The sequence below is a fragment of the Pteropus alecto genome, unplaced genomic scaffold (genome assembly GCF_000325575.1).
Source record: "Pteropus alecto unplaced genomic scaffold, ASM32557v1 scaffold21, whole genome shotgun sequence".
Lineage (NCBI taxonomy): Eukaryota > Metazoa > Chordata > Mammalia > Chiroptera > Pteropodidae > Pteropus > Pteropus alecto.
This window is the reverse complement of record NW_006436282.1, coordinates 27,972,421-27,990,886: the sequence shown is the minus strand read 5'-3', so window position 1 is coordinate 27,990,886 and position 18,466 is coordinate 27,972,421. Positions and strand designations below refer to the sequence as shown.

Below are 18,466 nucleotides of genomic sequence, written 5' to 3'. Positions count from 1 at the left end.
TCATGTTCGTCGGCACGCCTATAACAGTTGCTCTCACGTCCAGTGCTGTACTTTTCTCTTTGCCTGCTTCCCAGAGGTGAATCAGAGGAGGATAAAGCTCGCTGAACGCAAAGGCTGGTTTCTGTAAGTAATTCCTCACGTAGCCACGACCGCCACCACAGTTCACTCTTTGAGAGAGGCAGCTGAAAAGCCCTATCACACCGATAATCCCCAGGAAGCCTCCCAGGCAGGCCAGAAATGCTGTGGTGTTACTCGTTCCATATTCTTCTCGATCGGGGTCCAAACCTTTCGTGGTGACATTGACACATCGTTTTCTATTTTTCTGGTAGATGGTGGGGATATCGATGCAAATGTTATACTCCGTGGATGGGTTCAGACGAGTGAGATTATACACCTTGACGTCCGATGGTATCCGGGCACTTTGGGCAGCTCGGGCATTTTCCGACGTGACAAAGGCTGTCCACTTCACACTGGATTTGAGAATCTTAGAACTCGCTTTCCAAGACACCAGAACTGAATTGGCCTGAATGTCTTTTATCTTAATATTTAAGGATCCATCGTTGTCCTGGGGGAAAGAACCATCCACGGTGATCAGGACAGACTTCAGGTCAGCGCCGACCAGGTTGGTTGCGATACAGGTGTACAGACCCCCTTCTGTCAGGGTGATGCTGCTTATGTCCAGCGTGCCTTCGGGATGCACGTAGAACTTGTCCGTCCGAGTACCGGGCAGGAGCTTCTGGCCGGAGGGCGAGGTCCAGTAGATTTCGGGCTGGGGCTCGGCGGTGGCTCTGCAGTGCACGGAAGCGTGGCCCCCGGCCTCCAGGTCCAGGCTGGGAGGGAAGCTCTCGGGCGCGATGAGAGGGAGGCAGATGTCCATCATGTCCCGGAAGTGCACCTGGCGAACATTCTGGCCTTGGAACTCAGGCGGGTCCACGCAAAACAGCGACTCGGGCTCCATGAAGCGGACGTCCGTCTTGTTCATGTTCATCCAGCGGACGACGCAGTCGCACCGGATGGGGTTGCTGTGCAGGCTGATCTCCTTGAGGCCGGGCAGGGCGTCCACGGTGCCGCGGTACAGGGCGCGCAGCGCGTTGCTGTTCAGCATGAGCGATTCCAGCCTGGGCAGCCTGGAAAACGCGTTCGGGTGGACGAAAGACAGCCTCGGGTTGTTGGTCGCTTCTATCTTTCTCAAATCCGGCAAGTTATCCACGGCAAGGCTGTCGATGGAAATCAGCTCGGGCATATTGTTGATCCCCAGCTCTTTTAAGTGTAGCATGTTGCTGAAATCACCCCGCCGTATCCTGTTAATGGGATTTTTATTGAGATCCAAAAATTTGAGGTTTACAACTTTTTGAAGAGCAACGTGGGGCACTTTCCTAAGCCTGTTGTCATAGAAAGAGATGCTCTCTAGGTTTTCAAGTCCAACCAAGGCGTTATCCGGGATTTCTGTGAGGTTTATCCCGGCTATAACCAGGCTGCGAAGGTTGGTAAGTGGCTTAAAGTTCATGTCTTTGATTCTAGTGATTGGATTCTCCCCAATCATCAAAACCTCCAGATTGGGGAGAGCGTCAAACCACTTACTGTTGATCACCTGCAATCTGTTTGAATTGAGATGAAGCCGAAGAAGATTATGTAGGCCAATGAAGGCTCCTGGTGAAATTGCAGAAAGCAAGTTGTGATTAATGTAGAGTTCTTGTAAGTTGCTCAGCGCAGACAGACATTTTTCAGGCAGCTCCGTGAGTTTGTTTTCCTCTAGGTACACAGAAAGAAGCTGAGGCATCTTTTTTACATTAATATTGGTGACTGAAGATAAATTGTTTTGAGATAAGTCCAGGCCAGTAAGGTTCACTGGGAAGTCTACAGCGTGTTCAATTTTTGCAATGTTGTTAGTCTGTAGGAGCAGAATCTGTGTGTCAGCGGGCAGTCTGGCTGGGAAATTTAAAAGACCTAAATCGTTACAGTCCACTGTAGATGCTTCCATATAAGCGGATCGGGGTGTAAACCAGGGCCTGATTTCACACGTACATAATTGTGGGCAATCCGCCCTTTTATCTACAGCTTGTACTAGTGCAGTGATAGCCAGGCCAAGTAGCACGTGGATTCGGAGTGGCATGTCCTTCATCTTAGCTTTCGTCCTCAGAAATTGAACGGGCCCTTGAGGATTCCACAGTCCCCGCTAGTGAGTGCAGCGGGAGCTGATTGATAAGGAAAGTTGTCGCATTTGTCAAACGATAAATGCCGTAGAAATGCAGAGGTTTTCTTCAAGGAAATAAGGGCCAGTGCCACGATCGCCTTGTCCAGAAACGTCATGCATATTGGAAGAAAGAAGGTCACTGTCTTCTTTATGACAAAGTACCGATACGCATTCTGAAGATGGAGGGTGTATCGACGGTCACGAGAAGTTGAGCACTTCATTTATTTAGGAGTATAATATTCAGATCCCATGCTAGTTCAGTACTTGCAGGAATGGCCACATGATGCTAACGCTAAGAAAATGCAATATAAAAGAAAAGAGAAGAAGAATTAGTCTAAAGGGGAAAAAATATGTCACAATTAATATCCATTAACTAATGATGATTTCATAATATTATCAGCATTTACAGTTAATTTAATATGTTTTGGTGACTTTAGCCTTGTTAAGACTCTCCTTAATCGTTATTGGACCGCATATCGGAAAGGCTGAGAAATGGAAACTGTAGAAGACCAAAGTTACGTTAAACGTAATGAGCATGCCTCCAGAATTTTTCTTTCAAAGTTTTACTTGTGTGTACCTTGTAATTGTCTATTGTATTTGTCATTCTCTTTGACAGTTGCAGGGCAAAAAAGAAAACCTTTTGATGGTGATGACTTTGTTTTCCTCTTAGAGAAGTAGAATTAAAAGGTTACAAATAAATAATACTGTTTAGTTAAAATCAAATGCGTTAGCTTGTGGTTTCTGGGGCTTCCGGGAGAGGACCATGAAATGAAGAATTAATGGTATCCAGCTGGGTCTCCCGCCTTCATTCATACTTGTCTCCACAGTCACCTCTGTGTAAAGTGACTTGGGTTTTGCAGTATTTGGAAGAGATTAAGTCTGACTTGCCATAAATGTACCTGTATATTGCCGTTCTAAACTGAAATTCAGATTAATGTTCGACTGTTTTATTTTTCCCTGAAAATAACCTATATTCCTTTAGTCACTACTAGTGAAAAAGTAAATTTGTTACATCCCGTAAAACAGGCACTTAGATATTCCTTCTTTTAAATGCATACCGATGTCTTCATCCCATAAAAATAAGCAGCCCAAAATCAAGTTGCGGTTTTAATATGTGCCGCATCCTTACGATACCTGAGTGCTTTTATTAATACACTCCCAAAGCCGGACTGCGGCTGCGCACTGCCCGGCAGCGTCGGGCGGGGGGAGCACAGCTGACCGTCCCCCCTGGGGCTTTGTGCTCCCAGCGCTGACGGTCTGCGGAGCCAGCCTTCATTGCGGACGCTGTCTGTTCTTTCGCCTCTGCCCGCTAGTGATATGTCTGATGGCCTCGTTAACTGACTCTGGACCGGATGGGTGTGTTAGTGATGGAGACAAATATGTGTGGAGATGTGGTCTCTATGGAGAGAGAGAAACTTTTTTTTTTAGTAAAAAAAAAAAATCCCTGTTTTTCAAAACTATAAAATATTTATAATTCAAAGTCACACCCAATTTTCCCCTTTTCTTTTATCGTAAGAGATGTGATTTGGCCTAAAAAACAGATCCCGAAGTTCAGGTCACTACTGAGTTACTCTGAATTAAAGGTGTCTTTGCTTTGCTTTTTTTCGTTACTTCATCTATTTGCTTATCTAATTTTTTTCTTTTTTTTTTAACTAGACCTTTCGGCTGTTACTCCTACTCTGTTTTAAGTAGACTAAGTCCCTTGAGGAGAGAATCTAATCCCTCTCCTTCTTCAGTGAAGATGCCTGAACCCTCCTTACCCCCAGCGCCCCCCATCCGGGTCCCTCTCCTCGTCCTCCCTGTTGCTCCTCATCTTCTGTTCCCCTGCGGGCAGCCTCCTCTCTGCCGTGGAGCTGTGGGCGCCTCATCCTCCTCTCTCTGCCACGATGCCCATTTGTTTAAGTTAACGTGCAGTTTTTTCAAACCTCAGTTTGAGCATCGCCTCTCTGAGAAGCCTTCTGTGTACCCGCTCCCCAGCTGCAGTTAGTGGCTGAGTGCGTGGCCCCCAGCACACAGCTCTGCCAGAATATCGACTAGTTTTCTCCCTTGCCAGGCACTCACCCCCTTGAGTGCATGAGGCCTGCCTGACTTTGCAGCACCGGCTTTTGGGCATGGGAAGTACAATACAGAAGGTGCTCAAGAAATGTTTTCAATGAAACAATAAATGAATTTTGTTAATTAATTAGTGTGTCTATTCATCTTTCCCACATATAATTTAGGATTAAACTCAGTCTGTTTAATTTCCTAATTTCGATATTGAGCTGCTTTAACTCGCATGAACCTACTACTTACACAGAATGTGTTACCTGACTTATGAAACTCTAAGGAGGCAATTTGAATGTAACACAAAAGAACATTAGACTTTAAAGAAAAGTCAATCTAATGTTATAGCTGTAGTTTATTCCTTAATTTATTCAGTCAACTTTTTTTTTTCTTTTCTTTCTTTTTATATTTTTTTAGGTGAGGCAACCCTTAGATTGCAAGGACCGTGTCCGTTTACAATCCCTTATTTGTTATGATTGTTATTTTTCACGCCTACAGCACCTGGTCTTCCTAGGTGGTCTTCCATCCAAGTACTAACCAGGCCGGACCCTGCTTAGCTTCTGAGATCAGACGGGATCGGGCTTGTTCAGGGTGGCATGGCCGTAGACTTATTCGGTCAACTTTTAATGGGCACCCACTCTGTCCCAGTTATTGGGTTAATAGCTGGTGGATAAAAAGCCGACGCAGAGGCAGTCTCTTCCCTCTGTCCCTTTCCAGTCAGGAGGGGATCACAAATAAACGGGTGGCTGCAGTCGGAGCCACTGTGGGCGCACGTGGGAGGGGCACCCGAATAACACTGCCCCAGAAGTGTGTCGCCTCTGTTTCCCAGGGTGAAGGGAAAGCCTACGTACTAAGTGCAAAACACATTTCTGCTGAGAACTGAGAAGTCGCAACTTCTGCCTGAATCGGTTAGAGGTTAGACCCGCTCTGTCCTCCTCTATATTATTGAGAGGATTAGAACCGTTCACGGTGAAACTTTCTGGGGGGCATTAACCTAATGATGCCATGTTTTATTTTGAAATTATTCTTGTGTTTTAAAAAGTTCCCATCTACATCTAATTAGAAACTTTTTTCTGATTTTCATCATGGATACAGCCATGTGCCGGAAACAACCACATTGGAACTAGATTTATTCCGGAAGCTTTTGAAAATAAGGAGAGTTCTTATAGGGGTGAAAAATTCAAATTCCGTTTCCCCAGGTCTAGAGGAAGACAGGTTGGTTTGGAAGCACAAAAGGGGACATGGAAATTGTGGCTTTCTTTATTGTAATATTGATTTTTTTTCGTGTCTTCGGAACTGATTACTGTGCTTTCACTAATGGACTATTTGGCACGGATCATCTGCAGGATAGTAAGGCAATGATAATATCTTAAATCTTAGCACTTTATGGGTTTCAAAGCCCTTTCTTAGGCACCGTTTATTTTATGTTAATAATGGCTTCGTGACATGGGCGGGGAAGTACTTTAACTCCCATATTTTAGGTAGGGGTGTTAAGACCCGTCTGCCTGAGATCCCACAGTTAATAAATGATGGGGCAGGATTCGAACCAGCCTTTGCCTTCATGGCTGCAGCTCTTTCTAGTAATACACGTTGCATTGCATAGGTAGAGAACAAGTGAAATAATTTTAACAACAAAAAATGGTAGTGTGATTTTACTTCTCAGCAGGGCTGGCGTTTCTTTGGTCTTCAGTTTTCCAACTTTAGAAAATTAATTTTTTTAATCTAATAGGGACTGATAGTGACTAGTGTGTGATTCACATTAACTAAACACAGAAGGGACAAAACCAAAATGCCGGTACATTGCAGTGGAAAATATGACTGTCAAGAGAATCCAAATGCATCAATGTGCCGGTCATTGCTTTTCCTCCATTTAAAAAAAATGCACTTGGAAGTACGAATTACGAATTTGCAGTTTGCTTTTGAATATAGAATCCGAGGCAGGGACGTCAGGCTAGAGTTCTCAATGATCATTGTCATCAGAAATGATAGCCTGGCACATCTGCTTAAGTAAAGAGTATATTGTCACAGGATCTGGATCTCTTGAGTCTCATGGCTTTGGTGGGACCTCGGTCCCCAAGTCTCCCCTGTAATGGGGAGTTCTTCCTGAATTTATTCTCGGTCACCCCTCATCTGTGTCATCATCATTTGTTTAAATTTCTTTTTTCCTTTACTGGACATAAAATATTAGACATTAGATTATTAGATTATTACTAGACATTAGATTATTACATTATTGCCTTACTAGACATGTGGTTATTAGATTATTATTCCCTTACTAGATTATGAGATCTTTCTAATTAGAGACTATGTTCAGCTCACTTTTGGCTTAATTAGTACATTTGCTTGGTTAATTAGTACCTAGCCCAGTACCTCCATTCATCAAACAAGTGTTTGCTAAATGATAACTCACAAATGTGTCTTTTTATACTTTGTGTTGCATATGGAATAGTGATTAAAATGACTTTTCCTTTTCCTTCTTAAGTAACTGGCAATTAAGAACAGTTGGGAAAAAGGAAAACACTTGCCCCCAGATTTTTACAGAATTTTTTTCTTACTGTCTGATGGTTAAAATGTAGGAATATCACAGTCATACTGCAAAAGCGTACACTGGCAAAACAGGAAACAGTTCGCTTTCCAGGCACCAGTTTAAAAACATAGCCGTTCTATCGAGCTACGTTTTAGCTTTACCACTGAGAAAGTGGTTTCTGCTGTGGGCCATTTTGGAATTTGGGCTAAATCATTATAATGGTGGTATTGATTTTAGAATAGATTTTCACATATTTTTTTATATGCATCTGTATAATATTTTTTACATTTAAAAATAATTATATCATTAAAAAATAAAAATTGGCCAGCTTAACCCCATTTTTACTTTTTTGAGAATTTTAATGCCCTAAAACCACTTTCATTCTCTCTCTCCCCTATGCCCTCTCCCACTTCTCCTTTTTGAATACATTTAAAAAAAAATAATAAATTCTTTGAAATGTAAAAGAAAAAAAATTTCCTTAGAGAACTTCAAATACACACTTATTGATAGACTTGTATAATTTCCCGTACTCCATCAATTTGCTGGGGTTTTTTCCTTCTAAAATAAGAGTAGGAAGAATATACTTCAAAAAAATCTCTATTTCAACTTGCGTTTTACAGGTTTTAGGGCTATTGTTTGGGAAGGTGCTCGGGAGGCTGGCCTAGGGCCTGGAGCATAATAAGCCTTCAACAAACACTGTGTTTGGATGGAGGGGTAAGTGGATGGATGGGTGCAAAGTAGATAACATGTAGGTAAAATATCTTGCTTATTTTCTTCCTTAAAATATGGCGGATAAGCCATACGGAAGTCCATGTTGGTGACAGATATGGTTTCGGTAACTGATTTCCTGTTGTTAGACTGAGTGTTCATGTCTGTGCTTGTGCTCTTAGGAGCCGAGAACCAACTCATAATTACTGTTCTTTTTAGTCGTTTTCTCATGTAAAAGTATTTTAGAAGGTATTTTTGTACCTTTTAGTTTTAAAGGCAATAGACTCTTTCATATATTAAAGCAAAATAAATTATAATGGAATATTATTAAAGTTCAGAAGATGATGTTAATGAAATGTCACCAGGAATGAAAATTGACGTCCCTGTGAAATGTATTATATAAAGGCTCTTTTAAATGATTTAAATGAATGACTCATACAAGTTCAAAGTCAGTCCTTATTAGAGCTTATCTTTCATTTGTTCTTCCATTCAATCTTTCAGTAAATATTTGCCGAAGGGCCTACTGTGTCAGTCACTGTGCTTTCATTTCTAATCTCTTTATTTCATAAGATTTTTGAAAACTGAAAGATTAAAACTATTTATTGGCAGAGTATAATTTGGCAATTAACTTAAGGTGTTTTTTTTTGTTGTTTTTGGTTTTTTTTGATGGGTTGATTCATATGATTAAAAAAAGAAATTTAAAAAGCATTTTAAGGTGTGGAATTTTCCTAATATATATGTCCTTCTGTGCTTTCTGAATTTTTTTTATAGTATCTTTAATTTTTTTTATTAACTCCCCCATATAGATTTTTGCCTGAGGGAGAGTCAAAGATCTAAAACATTTTATATATTTAAATTATACATATAATATGTATAATTATACTCTGGCCAACAGCAGAAAACTTGCAGTGTAGGCCATTAAAAGAAAGTGATTTTAAGAAGTCTCATACCTTAACGATATTTTTCACACCTGTGAACACTTGTAACTTGAGATCTCTTTAATCTAAAACAGAAATTGTTTCTGGATATAATTATAGGTAGAAACTTAGGGCAAAAGCTACATTTCTTTGGTAAAGAGATTTTCATTCTTTAGCCTCATCATTTATGAAGCATCTGTTTTTCATTTATGAAGCATTGATTGGACACCTACTTTTTGGCAAAGGCAAATTGTACTCACTGGAAAGTGAGTAGTAAATAAGATGATATATCCACTTACCAAGTTCACAGTGACCAAAGGAGCAGAGTACGAGGCATAGCAGAGTTGCCTTTACAGTGAAAGGACTGTACATGGTCTGCTCTGTGCATGTACAAAGGAGGGACCGCTTAGTTCCGTCCATCCATCAGAAGCAACCTGCGTGTTCTGTGTTCTTTTATGACGCTTACAGAAAATCACCTGCAGTATACTGGGAAACACGTGGGTAAGAAGATTTAAAATCTGCTCTCTCTCAGATGGGTCTTTACAGTGCTACAGCTTAAGAACGAAGTGTGGCTTCTTCCCTGTACCTCATTACGTGTATTAGAAAAACCACAGAGTCTGAAGAAGAGAAACATTTGATACTTGACTTAAATTCAAAAATTGGTGAAGATAGGAAGTTGCCATGGTTACAGTAAAGCCCAGTTTTTTCCTTTTCTTCTATAGCAAATTGCTAGCTAAGTTCATTTGTATAAAGAACTTAAATTCCATTTCCCCATTATCTGACTTTGTGTTCCTTTATTGTAAGATTCAGTCTTTCTTCGGTTCTAATTGAAGGTTCCATATCCCAAAGGTATTTTTGAATTATACTAATTGCATTTCTATAAAAAGCTATTCTTTTTTCCTTGGGAAATATTTATTTTCCAGGTATTCAAAATGAATTAACTTTTCGAATTTGCCTGTCAGCTTTCAGGAAATGGATAATGGTGACGATTTAGACTAGTTTAATGAATCCTATCTTAAAATATTCATCTGTCAATAAAGGATTGATAAAGGGGAAGACATTTTGCTTTTCATCATGAAACATAGATCAGGTTGATCAGATGCTTTTGTGATGACGGACAGAGCCCTTCACGTTCCTGTGCCTCAGATAAACGAACATTAAGCTTTAGAAATTGGTTGTGATTGTTAAGGTGTATGATACTATTCTGTGAACGCGAAAGTTTTTTTAAAAAGATGTCTAAAAAATAGCTATAGGGAAACTGATTTCTCTGATGTTAACCTTTGCATTTAATTGATCACAAGTTTATATTCAGTATTCTAGTCACATGTTATTAACTCATTAGGGTCAGTGGATTTTAGGCATTACAGGGCTTCTCAATGTTATCAGATTAATTATCTGCTGTTATTCCTATTTCATTTTATATTTATATCTACACAATAGTAAGTGAAGAATAGAATTACTTTAGTTATCAAATTAAGGCAAACTAACCACTGGGTAAGCAAATTGCCTGGATTAGGTCCCTTGATCGAGTAAATGAAGCAAAAATGAGTTGTCAGTAACTATTAATATTGATATGTGAACAATATACCCATTATGATTTTTTTGCTAAATTTAAAGATATGGATTTTTTGTAATATTCAAGTTTGAGCCCAGCTGAGTAAATTTGGCATCATAAAGCTTAGCATAGTTTTGGTGTCCTAGTTTTTAGATGTAAATGGGCATAAAGATCCATTGGTTCTCACCCTCCTTTCAGCTGTGACACCGTTTGTTCAGATCAAGTCCTACCGAGATTCACAATAAGTCAAACGTGGGAAAGCTCTTTCCTGGGTAGCACAGGAGGTGGGGTGGTGGAGGAGAGTGTGGTGAGGCGGGTAGCTGGAAAGATCTAGCTGGTACCCGGGTCTGCCTTCCTGCCCACAGCATCTGACTCTGATTGGGCTCCAAAGAGCTGTTTCTGAATCATCCATCTGCTCCCATTTTCTTTTAGATTTGAGGTCACAGAGGCCCTTAGAGGTGAAATGGCTCATGCAAAGTGGTTCATCCTGGAGGAGTGAAAATTCAGAGAAACCTTAGGCATTCTTTCTAAGGCAAATTCCTCCCCGCTCTCTCCCCCGCACCATCTCAATCTATAGGCCTGTCCTGGTTAGGTCTATTTCCTTTGGCCTCGGCTGAATTTGGACTGGCCTGTCCCCTTGCACGGTGTGGTGTGACGGTACTCAGCCTCCACGGTGGCTGTTAGCCGCGGAAGGAGTGGGGCAGGGGAGAAGGAAGTGCTCCGATATGTCGGTGGCAGACGTGTCCCACATGCCTCTGGTCGCGTGCCCTATGCGAGTTCTCACAGGTAATGCTCACGTCAGCTCTTTTTGTGGACACTATTCTTATCCTTGCTTTTCATATGAAGCCAAAGAGGTTAAATGACTTTCCAGTTCACCCTCCCTCAGATGTAGATTCCAGTTCACCCTCCCTCAGATGTAGATTCAGATCCTTTCATTTTGTCTCTAAAGTCCAGGCTTCACCACAGTTAAATGGATTAAACAAGGGGGTCCTTACACTGAGGTGGCCGTATGCCATGGCGGCCTTCACAGGCGAACCAAAATCTAAGCCTGTAAATGCCTCAAGCTTTCAAAATTGAAACCAAACGGCCACTAGTCACGGACAGCCATCTAGGCTTCAAGCTACAGCCGATCAATAATTCCCTTTCTCTGCTTCTACACTTTCTCTAGAAAAGTCTCCCCCCGAGCACCTGTCACTGGAGCCTCCTAATCACTCCTGGTTCGGTGCTGCCCTATTCGAACCCATTTTTACTCAAATAGACACTTAAAATTGTAGTTATCTCTCAGTTTCTCTTTCACTACTGCAAAGTTGTACTTCCTCTCAAATATCTGTTAGCATGGCACCACTCTATTGGTATCTTCTCAGAAGCGTGTTTCTTCCCACTGCCTGGGTGTGGTGGCTTCCGGCATCTGTCTCTCTCTCTCAGAGTTTTGCTCAGATGACATCTGGAAGATAGTTGAGTGTGGCAGAAGGCGACCTAGACTAAGACAGCCTGATTTCTAGGCCCAGTTTTTGCCATGTGGTTCACATAAATCATATTTTCTGAGTCTTAGAGACCCACAAAATATGGGGTTTGGACAAAATTGTTACTACTGTTTTCAAATTGGTTGTTTGTGCCCTAGAAAATCCCATGGAGATTTCTTATTGAGTCACCATTATAAATCTGCGTATTAGAGCAAAGTTATTTTTGTCGTTGTGCAGTATTTATGCACCAAAGTGTGTGTAATATGTACCCTTGTATTGAGAATGATTTCTTTGATTCTGATATTTTCAGATTCTCAAATCAGATATTTTGAGATTCTAAAACTAGATAAGAGTCTTATCATTATGATAGAAATAGTTCTATATAAAAAAGAAAATGAAAAGGAACATTTGGTATGATTCCGCGTCTCTGTCATGTTCAAGACCTTACATTTGAACACAGGGAACATTCGTGAAGATCATGAACAAGTCACATACCATTTCCATCTCTCATGAAACTCAAGTAAGCTCAGCTCACTTCCTTAGATTAAAATATAGGCCTCACAGTGAATTTCTTGTAGAGAAACTTGGAGTAACTTAAATAGCACAATTCTTTTTTTTCTCCTGAATCTTAAAATATCATTTGGGCAGATTTCGAGGGAGTCTTGGGCTCTTTATCTCTCTTCTTCTGCTGTTTTCAGAATTTGAGTCTTGTGCTACATGGAGAGATCCAAAGGGATAAAGTAAAATAAGATCAGGATTGTTTTTTTGTTTTTTTTTTAAAAATAATTTTAAATGTGGCTCCTCAAACCATCAAATTTGTGGAAGCTAGTTAGTTGTAACAGCTACATTCAGGAAGGGTAATTTGTGAGGCAGAAAGTCCTCGTTTATAATTTGCTTTTAGAGAATGAGGAATGAAATCAGTCTCAGGAGGGTGTCATATTGGCGTAGTGGTTCCCGTATACTCATAAATCACCAGCTTCTGATAGTGTCATTTCTCACTATGAATTCTGATTTGTACTTATTTTTCATTATCGTTTTTGCTCAACTGAATACTTCATTAATAGCATTATCTGTAGAGATGATATTTGTCCATGATTAGCCAAACGAGTGGTATTTCTAAGCCAGAACTTGTCTCTCTATGCTTGTGTTTCTTCTAGGAGAATCACTGCATGTATTGGAGAACTTGACTATACTACAGCGTAACAGTATTTCATTCCGTGTTGTGTGAGAGCCAGCAGGTTTTGATTGCCTGGTTTGTTTTTCTTAATGTCCTGTTTATCATTTCCTTGTTGTTTAGCATTTACGTGGTCCCATGTGTAGGCGTCGGTGGGTGGGAGTGCTCATCGTATGCATTATCCTGAATATTCACTCATCTTAGACTGAAGCAGAATCATCTTATTTTCCAAATTAAGAGACAGAATAATGGAAAACTTGCTTCAGGTTTAAGAGAGCTATGTAGGTCTCTATCGGGATGATTACGGCACTTTGGCACAGGGTATTGGGAACGCATGCAGACTCTAGAGTTAGAAGATGCCTTATGACCCTCAGTAACTTCGTTTCTAAAACCAGAGGTGCCTTCATGCTCTCTAATTACATAATTTTTACGATAACCTTAAATGAACAAGCTCAAAACTGCTTCAGTATACTTCCTTATACAAACATAATACTATTATGTTTGTATAAGGAAGTATACATAATTCTGACACATACTGACAGAATTTACACAGATTTTATGATATTTTCATCACGTTTATTCACATGTTTACATTGGATAGGGTGCTAATTTTACTAGGATCAGAAGTAGTCTATAGGAGGGTTCTTAAGACCCATAGAGATTCATAGAGAATTTGAGATTTTTTAAAAATTAGATGTCAGGAACAATTTATGTATGTTTATAAGAAAAATAATTATTCTTTTGATAAAAAGTTTGTGCATTCACACATGTGCCTGTGAATACTGAGATCCTTTAGTCTGTTTAGAAAATCTGTGTGATTGACTAAACTTATGTTTAAACTTTCCGATTTTGCTCTAATTTTTATTTCTGTTGGTAGATGTTTGGGGTAATTGATTTAGTTAGCATCGATTTCTATTTTAAAAAATTCACGTGGGTGACTAAGAAGTCTTCCTAAACATGCTTTCCTTTTTCCCTTGATCCTTTTGATTTCTAAAAGCTCACTCTTATTGTCTACTTCCGATTTATTTGGAAGGCTGGTGCAGTGGAATGATGTGGAAATCCTTTCATCTTCGAAAGCATTTCCAACTACATTTGGAGATAGTTTCTTTAGCAAACTCCCCCGACTGAATGCCAGGAGAGATACCTGTACGATGTCTTGCAGAACGGTGGTTTGCAAATGGCCGTCTCACGTAGAGCCTCGTCCAATTATCCTACATTTCAGATGAAAGCATTTGAGGGTAATTATCCAGATAATTCAAGCAATTTTAAAAGCCTTTTCTTCTACACTAGATGACAGCCAGGTCCCCTAACCTCAGTCTTTGAAGTTTCCATTCTTTTAGTCACCTGAAGATCGTCCGTCTCCCTGGTATAGTTAAAAGGTGGGACATCAACAGCGATTCCAGCCGGAGTTGATTCTAGGCACATGCGGCCACCTTGTGCTTTCTGCCCTCGCCAGCAGTGTTCTCTGTAGGGTCTCAGCCGTGGGAGGGCGTGATGGCATCTATGTCCAAAAGCCCCCAACGTTTTGCTCTGTGCTAGTTGTAAAAATAAATGCTTTTGTATCCATCTGGAGAGAGATGGTTTTTGTTAGCAGAGGTTTGCTGTGAGAAGATGCCAGCAAAAAGATTTTCATCCCGTTTGTTCTCCCGATGAACGCGGTTTGGCCAAACAGAAAGTCGTTGGTTTAGGAAGAAAATAAGGAAGCCTGTGAACAGGAGTTCAGTGATGTGTACGATACATAGCAAATGAAGACTATTTCAAGAGCAGGATTATTACAGAAAACTCCAATTTACATTCAGAGAAGAACATTCCTCTGATAGAACTCAGAAGCGATGGGCTCTGGGGAGTGCAGTTTCTCTTATGCATATAATAGAATATTGATTTTCATGCCATTTAACAGCAGCGCGGGCGTTGTCGTTTTGTATTTTTACTAAGAATTGTGAAAATAAAAGATGTTTTGAAAGGAATCGAAATCAAATTTCCGAAGGTCAAGGAACAGACGAGAAAGCCATAGCAGCAGGTTTCAGGTGTGGCCCGGGCCAGCGTGCCGCTGAGACTCCAGTCGTGGATGACGCTTTTCTGTCACTGTCACCGAGGGAGCTGATAATACAGATGTGGCCTGGACTTTAATGAGTGTGGAACTGTTTGCCCGTTTTTGTTTGAAAAGTGTGCCAGACTTCCTTCATGCTCTATGATTTCCTCCTGTACTCTTGACCATCTGCTTAAAACAACATGGCTATATGTTTGTTTCCAGGGAGTATTAGAAAGATTTTTAAAACAGAACAACAGCATAAACTCCTTTGAAAGCTTGAAAAAAAAACAAAAAAACAAAAAAACCCTGAATTTCGGTTTTGAGTTTCAAAGTAATCATCTAAACAAACATGGAGGCAGTTTTCATGTCTGCGTGCGTGTTTGTGCGTTTGTGCACCTTTCAGTGTGAGGAAACGCATTACCGGACAGGCTGTGGGCTCCTTCCCCAACACGCTGGTGACACGTGATTAATGCAACCTGACACGGTGGTTGGTACCTTGAAAGTCTGAAGGGGCAGATGGTTAGTTCTTAATACGCCGAAGGTCAGCGAGGCTTTATTATTTATTTCATGCGTGGAAATAAAAGGTACTATCTTCATGATAAAGCTCTGAGTTTCCTTCCTGTCACCTAACTTACAGCCACTGAACGTCACAGGAACTTTGAGGTAGCTCTTTATTTGGAGGGTTAATTATGTAGGACTGTCTTACGTAGACAACCTCATGAAGTTTATGCCTAAAACCCCCTTGAAATCATTTAAAATTATTGTCCCTGCAGAGGACATGACTCAATTCACATTACACTTGCTTGTGGTAGGCTTTACAATGAATTCTGCTTTAATACGTTTTCTGTGGTATTTGACTTATTCTACCACGTAAGGCTTAGGCTACATCTGGATAATGACCAACTTAAAAAAAAATGAGATTCCCAAAACAGCGACATAAAAATAATGTGTGTTGCTTTTAAGCGGTGAATAGAAAGGACCAAAGTTAAAGGAAGAAGTAAAAAACAAAAAAGACTAAATGCCGTCTCTTTGAAATGGAAAGTGGTATAATTTGTGATGCCCGCCCAATTTTAATTTTGTATTAATGGGCAGTAGAGGCCCTCGCTAACTCCTAACGTGGGCAGTATGCCCACTTAAGTATCTCTTTTTGAGGTTGCACATGGCTGGAGGACCAGTCAAGGTAAGGTTGTTCTAAAAACTTAATATGGAGAAGAGATTCTTTAAAAAGAAAAAAAGGTTGTAAATTTATACCCACTTAACATCTAGAAGACTGCTATTCATTTCACATATGAACTGAATGAAAATTAGGTGACAAATCACCTCTTTGGATGATTTTTTTTAGTAGATAAACTCTCTACAAATAATTTAGGAATAGGTTCCAAACTATCAGTGTAAGCTAAGGAAAGCAAGTAGTTTTACATTATAGATTTGAGTACGAGAAGGAATTTTTTCTTCACACAGTTGCATGATTCAAAATCTAGGATCCTTTAAGTTTGATCTGAGACATTCACCTAAATTTACTCTTCACTGTGCCTGAAACAAAGTTATGTTGTGAAGTTATTTAATTTACCATTAATTTCCGTCGTAGGACTATTTCTCATTGCTCAGTCAAGAAGTATTCAACAAGTTTCACATTATGGAGAAATTTTCTTTGAAGCTTAAGAGCTGTTTGTATTTTAACCTTATATATTTTTTATATTTATGTTTTACATATTTAATTCAAGTATAGCCATGAAGTAAAGTTTCAGTTAAACCACTATGGAGTTGGAGTTTAAGATCTAAATTGCAGATATAATAAAATTTTTTCCTGATCTCCGTTAATTGTAATTCATGATGTTGGTTAGTAAGATATTTCTTCGTGGTTATTCCTGGTGCTGTGCAGGCTTTCTTGGGAGGTTTACTTTTGTTTCAGTGAATGAAATCTATCCTTACCGTGTGGGAAGAGTAACTAAGCTGTCAGAATAAAGAAAAATATGGAGAAGAAAAATTCTAGTGTTGAGGTTTTCTTTAAAGGATAAGTCCTTTCAGTTATATGGAGCAGCATAGATCAGAAAAAGAACATCGTTTGCTCTAATGTAGACTTAGTTCCAATATCTAAAGGGTTTTAGAGGCTTTACCTATCTTGCGTATTTTGCTGTCGTCCCAATGCCAAACATTCTCTAAGGTTCATGTCATTTCTATTAATTTCCTGTTTTCATTCACTTAACAATAAAATCAGATGACGAAAGTGACCGAAGTAGCAGCGGTCATGTGCTGCATTGCAAAAATTTTGTTAAATTTTCGTATATGTCCTTATTTGGTTCGCACAGTAACCCTGCAGGCATGCGCTGAGGTACCCACCTTATAGGTGAGGCTAGAGAGGGTCCGTGATTGGTCAAAGTGAAAGGGCCGAGAAGTGATGCCCCTGAGCTTGGTCCACCTGTGGCTCGTCATCAGTCATCTCTGTCAGGTATGCCGCATAAAGCCTTACGTTACAACGTGTGGACTTAATTGCCATCTTTATTAGTCACACCAGTGACTTACTTCCTAATCATACTCAATGCTGTATATTCTTCTTCTTCTTTTTTTTTTTTTTTGCACAGTAAAATTAAATGGTATTAAAAAAAACCTAATTAAGACATTAAAGTTAATGTCTCATCACTTGGATGGCAAAGAACATGTTAAATTGTATTGAAGTTATTTTCGACATTTGTTCTTTAATTTGGCTTTACTTCTCCTACTTGGTGATGCCTTATTTATAGATCGCCTTGCCACAGGCACCACTTTGAAGCACTGTGCCTGTCCGGTTTTTCTTACTAGCATTCAAGGCCACCAGGAATTATTTATCTCCTTTTTTGTTTATTGCTTCCTCTCACCACCTCTACTGGAATGTTAACTATATTAAAGCAGTTTCCTGTTTGGTCCTCTGCTGTGTCTCCAATGCCTAGCTAGACTAGCGCCTGGCTGGTTAAATAAATATGAACGGAATGAATGAATATCAATTATTTTTCATTATAAATTCCCAAAATGCCATTATAAAAAATATTTACTGCACAAGATACTCATTTGTGACCTTAGTTTTGCTGATGAATGCTGAGTTCCTGACAAAAGTGTGTATGCATGGAATGTTGAATGATAATATAAAACTGGCAAACTGAGAAGTAAGGGTGTATGTGTGCACGCGCGTGTGGGCGTGTATGCGTGCGTGTATTTAACTTGAGAGACTACAAAACTGTAACAAAAGCCAGTGGTAAATGCTAGCATGTTTAAAAGGTTTAGTTAAATACAGATTGCTTACATCAAATCTTAAAAGTACATCTAATCCAGTCTCTACCCTCATAATAATATCTCAAGTAAATCCATCGTGAGGCAGCCAATGAAGACAGTGTTTGGTTAAGATATCCTTTTTTCACTCGAGGTGGTTCTTTTTAGTTGATTTTTATAGGTTACGTCTGCTGTAGCAGCATAGTGTAGTGAGGGTAGAAGGTATACAGGTTATTTTCTTAAGCTTGTGGTATTTCTACTTGGAAAACACAGAAAACTGTGTACGTTTGGTCCTAGTACGTTCTTAATATCTGGGATTGCCACAAACTTTCGAAAATAATGTAAAATGCTATAATGACAACAAAAAGAGGAATAATAATAAAACATTAAGGGAATCGAATGTAACGGTTGAGAAAAGGCCCCTGGAAAACTGGTTTGATGTGGCCGGAGGCCAGACCTCGCTCGTTGCCCCGTGATAGTGACTGAATGGAAAACAGTCAGTACGTCAACAGTCTGTGATGTTGGTGACTTTGATGAAGCCTGAATTGGACGAAAGAATCTGTGCTAGAAAATTATACTTACAGAAGGCTGTGTTTCCCTAAATAGTCTT

At 39.9% G+C, this 18,466-nt stretch overlaps 2 protein-coding genes and 1 pseudogene across 5 annotated transcripts in view; 1 reads left to right on the top strand and 2 right to left on the bottom strand.

Moving 5' to 3' along the window:
• IMMP2L (inner mitochondrial membrane peptidase subunit 2) overlaps positions 1 to 18,466 on the top strand; it is a 696,111-nt gene that overhangs the window by 326,841 nt on the left and 350,804 nt on the right. The window lies entirely within an intron of this gene.
• Positions 2 to 2,733, bottom strand: LRRN3 (leucine rich repeat neuronal 3; the record flags this gene model as incomplete). Its single annotated transcript, XM_006912073.3, has 1 exon — positions 2 to 2,733. A coding segment is annotated over exon 1 (2,121 nt), but the record flags the coding sequence as incomplete, so codon positions are not given.
• LOC112479997 lies at positions 4,727 to 4,845 on the bottom strand (annotated as a pseudogene).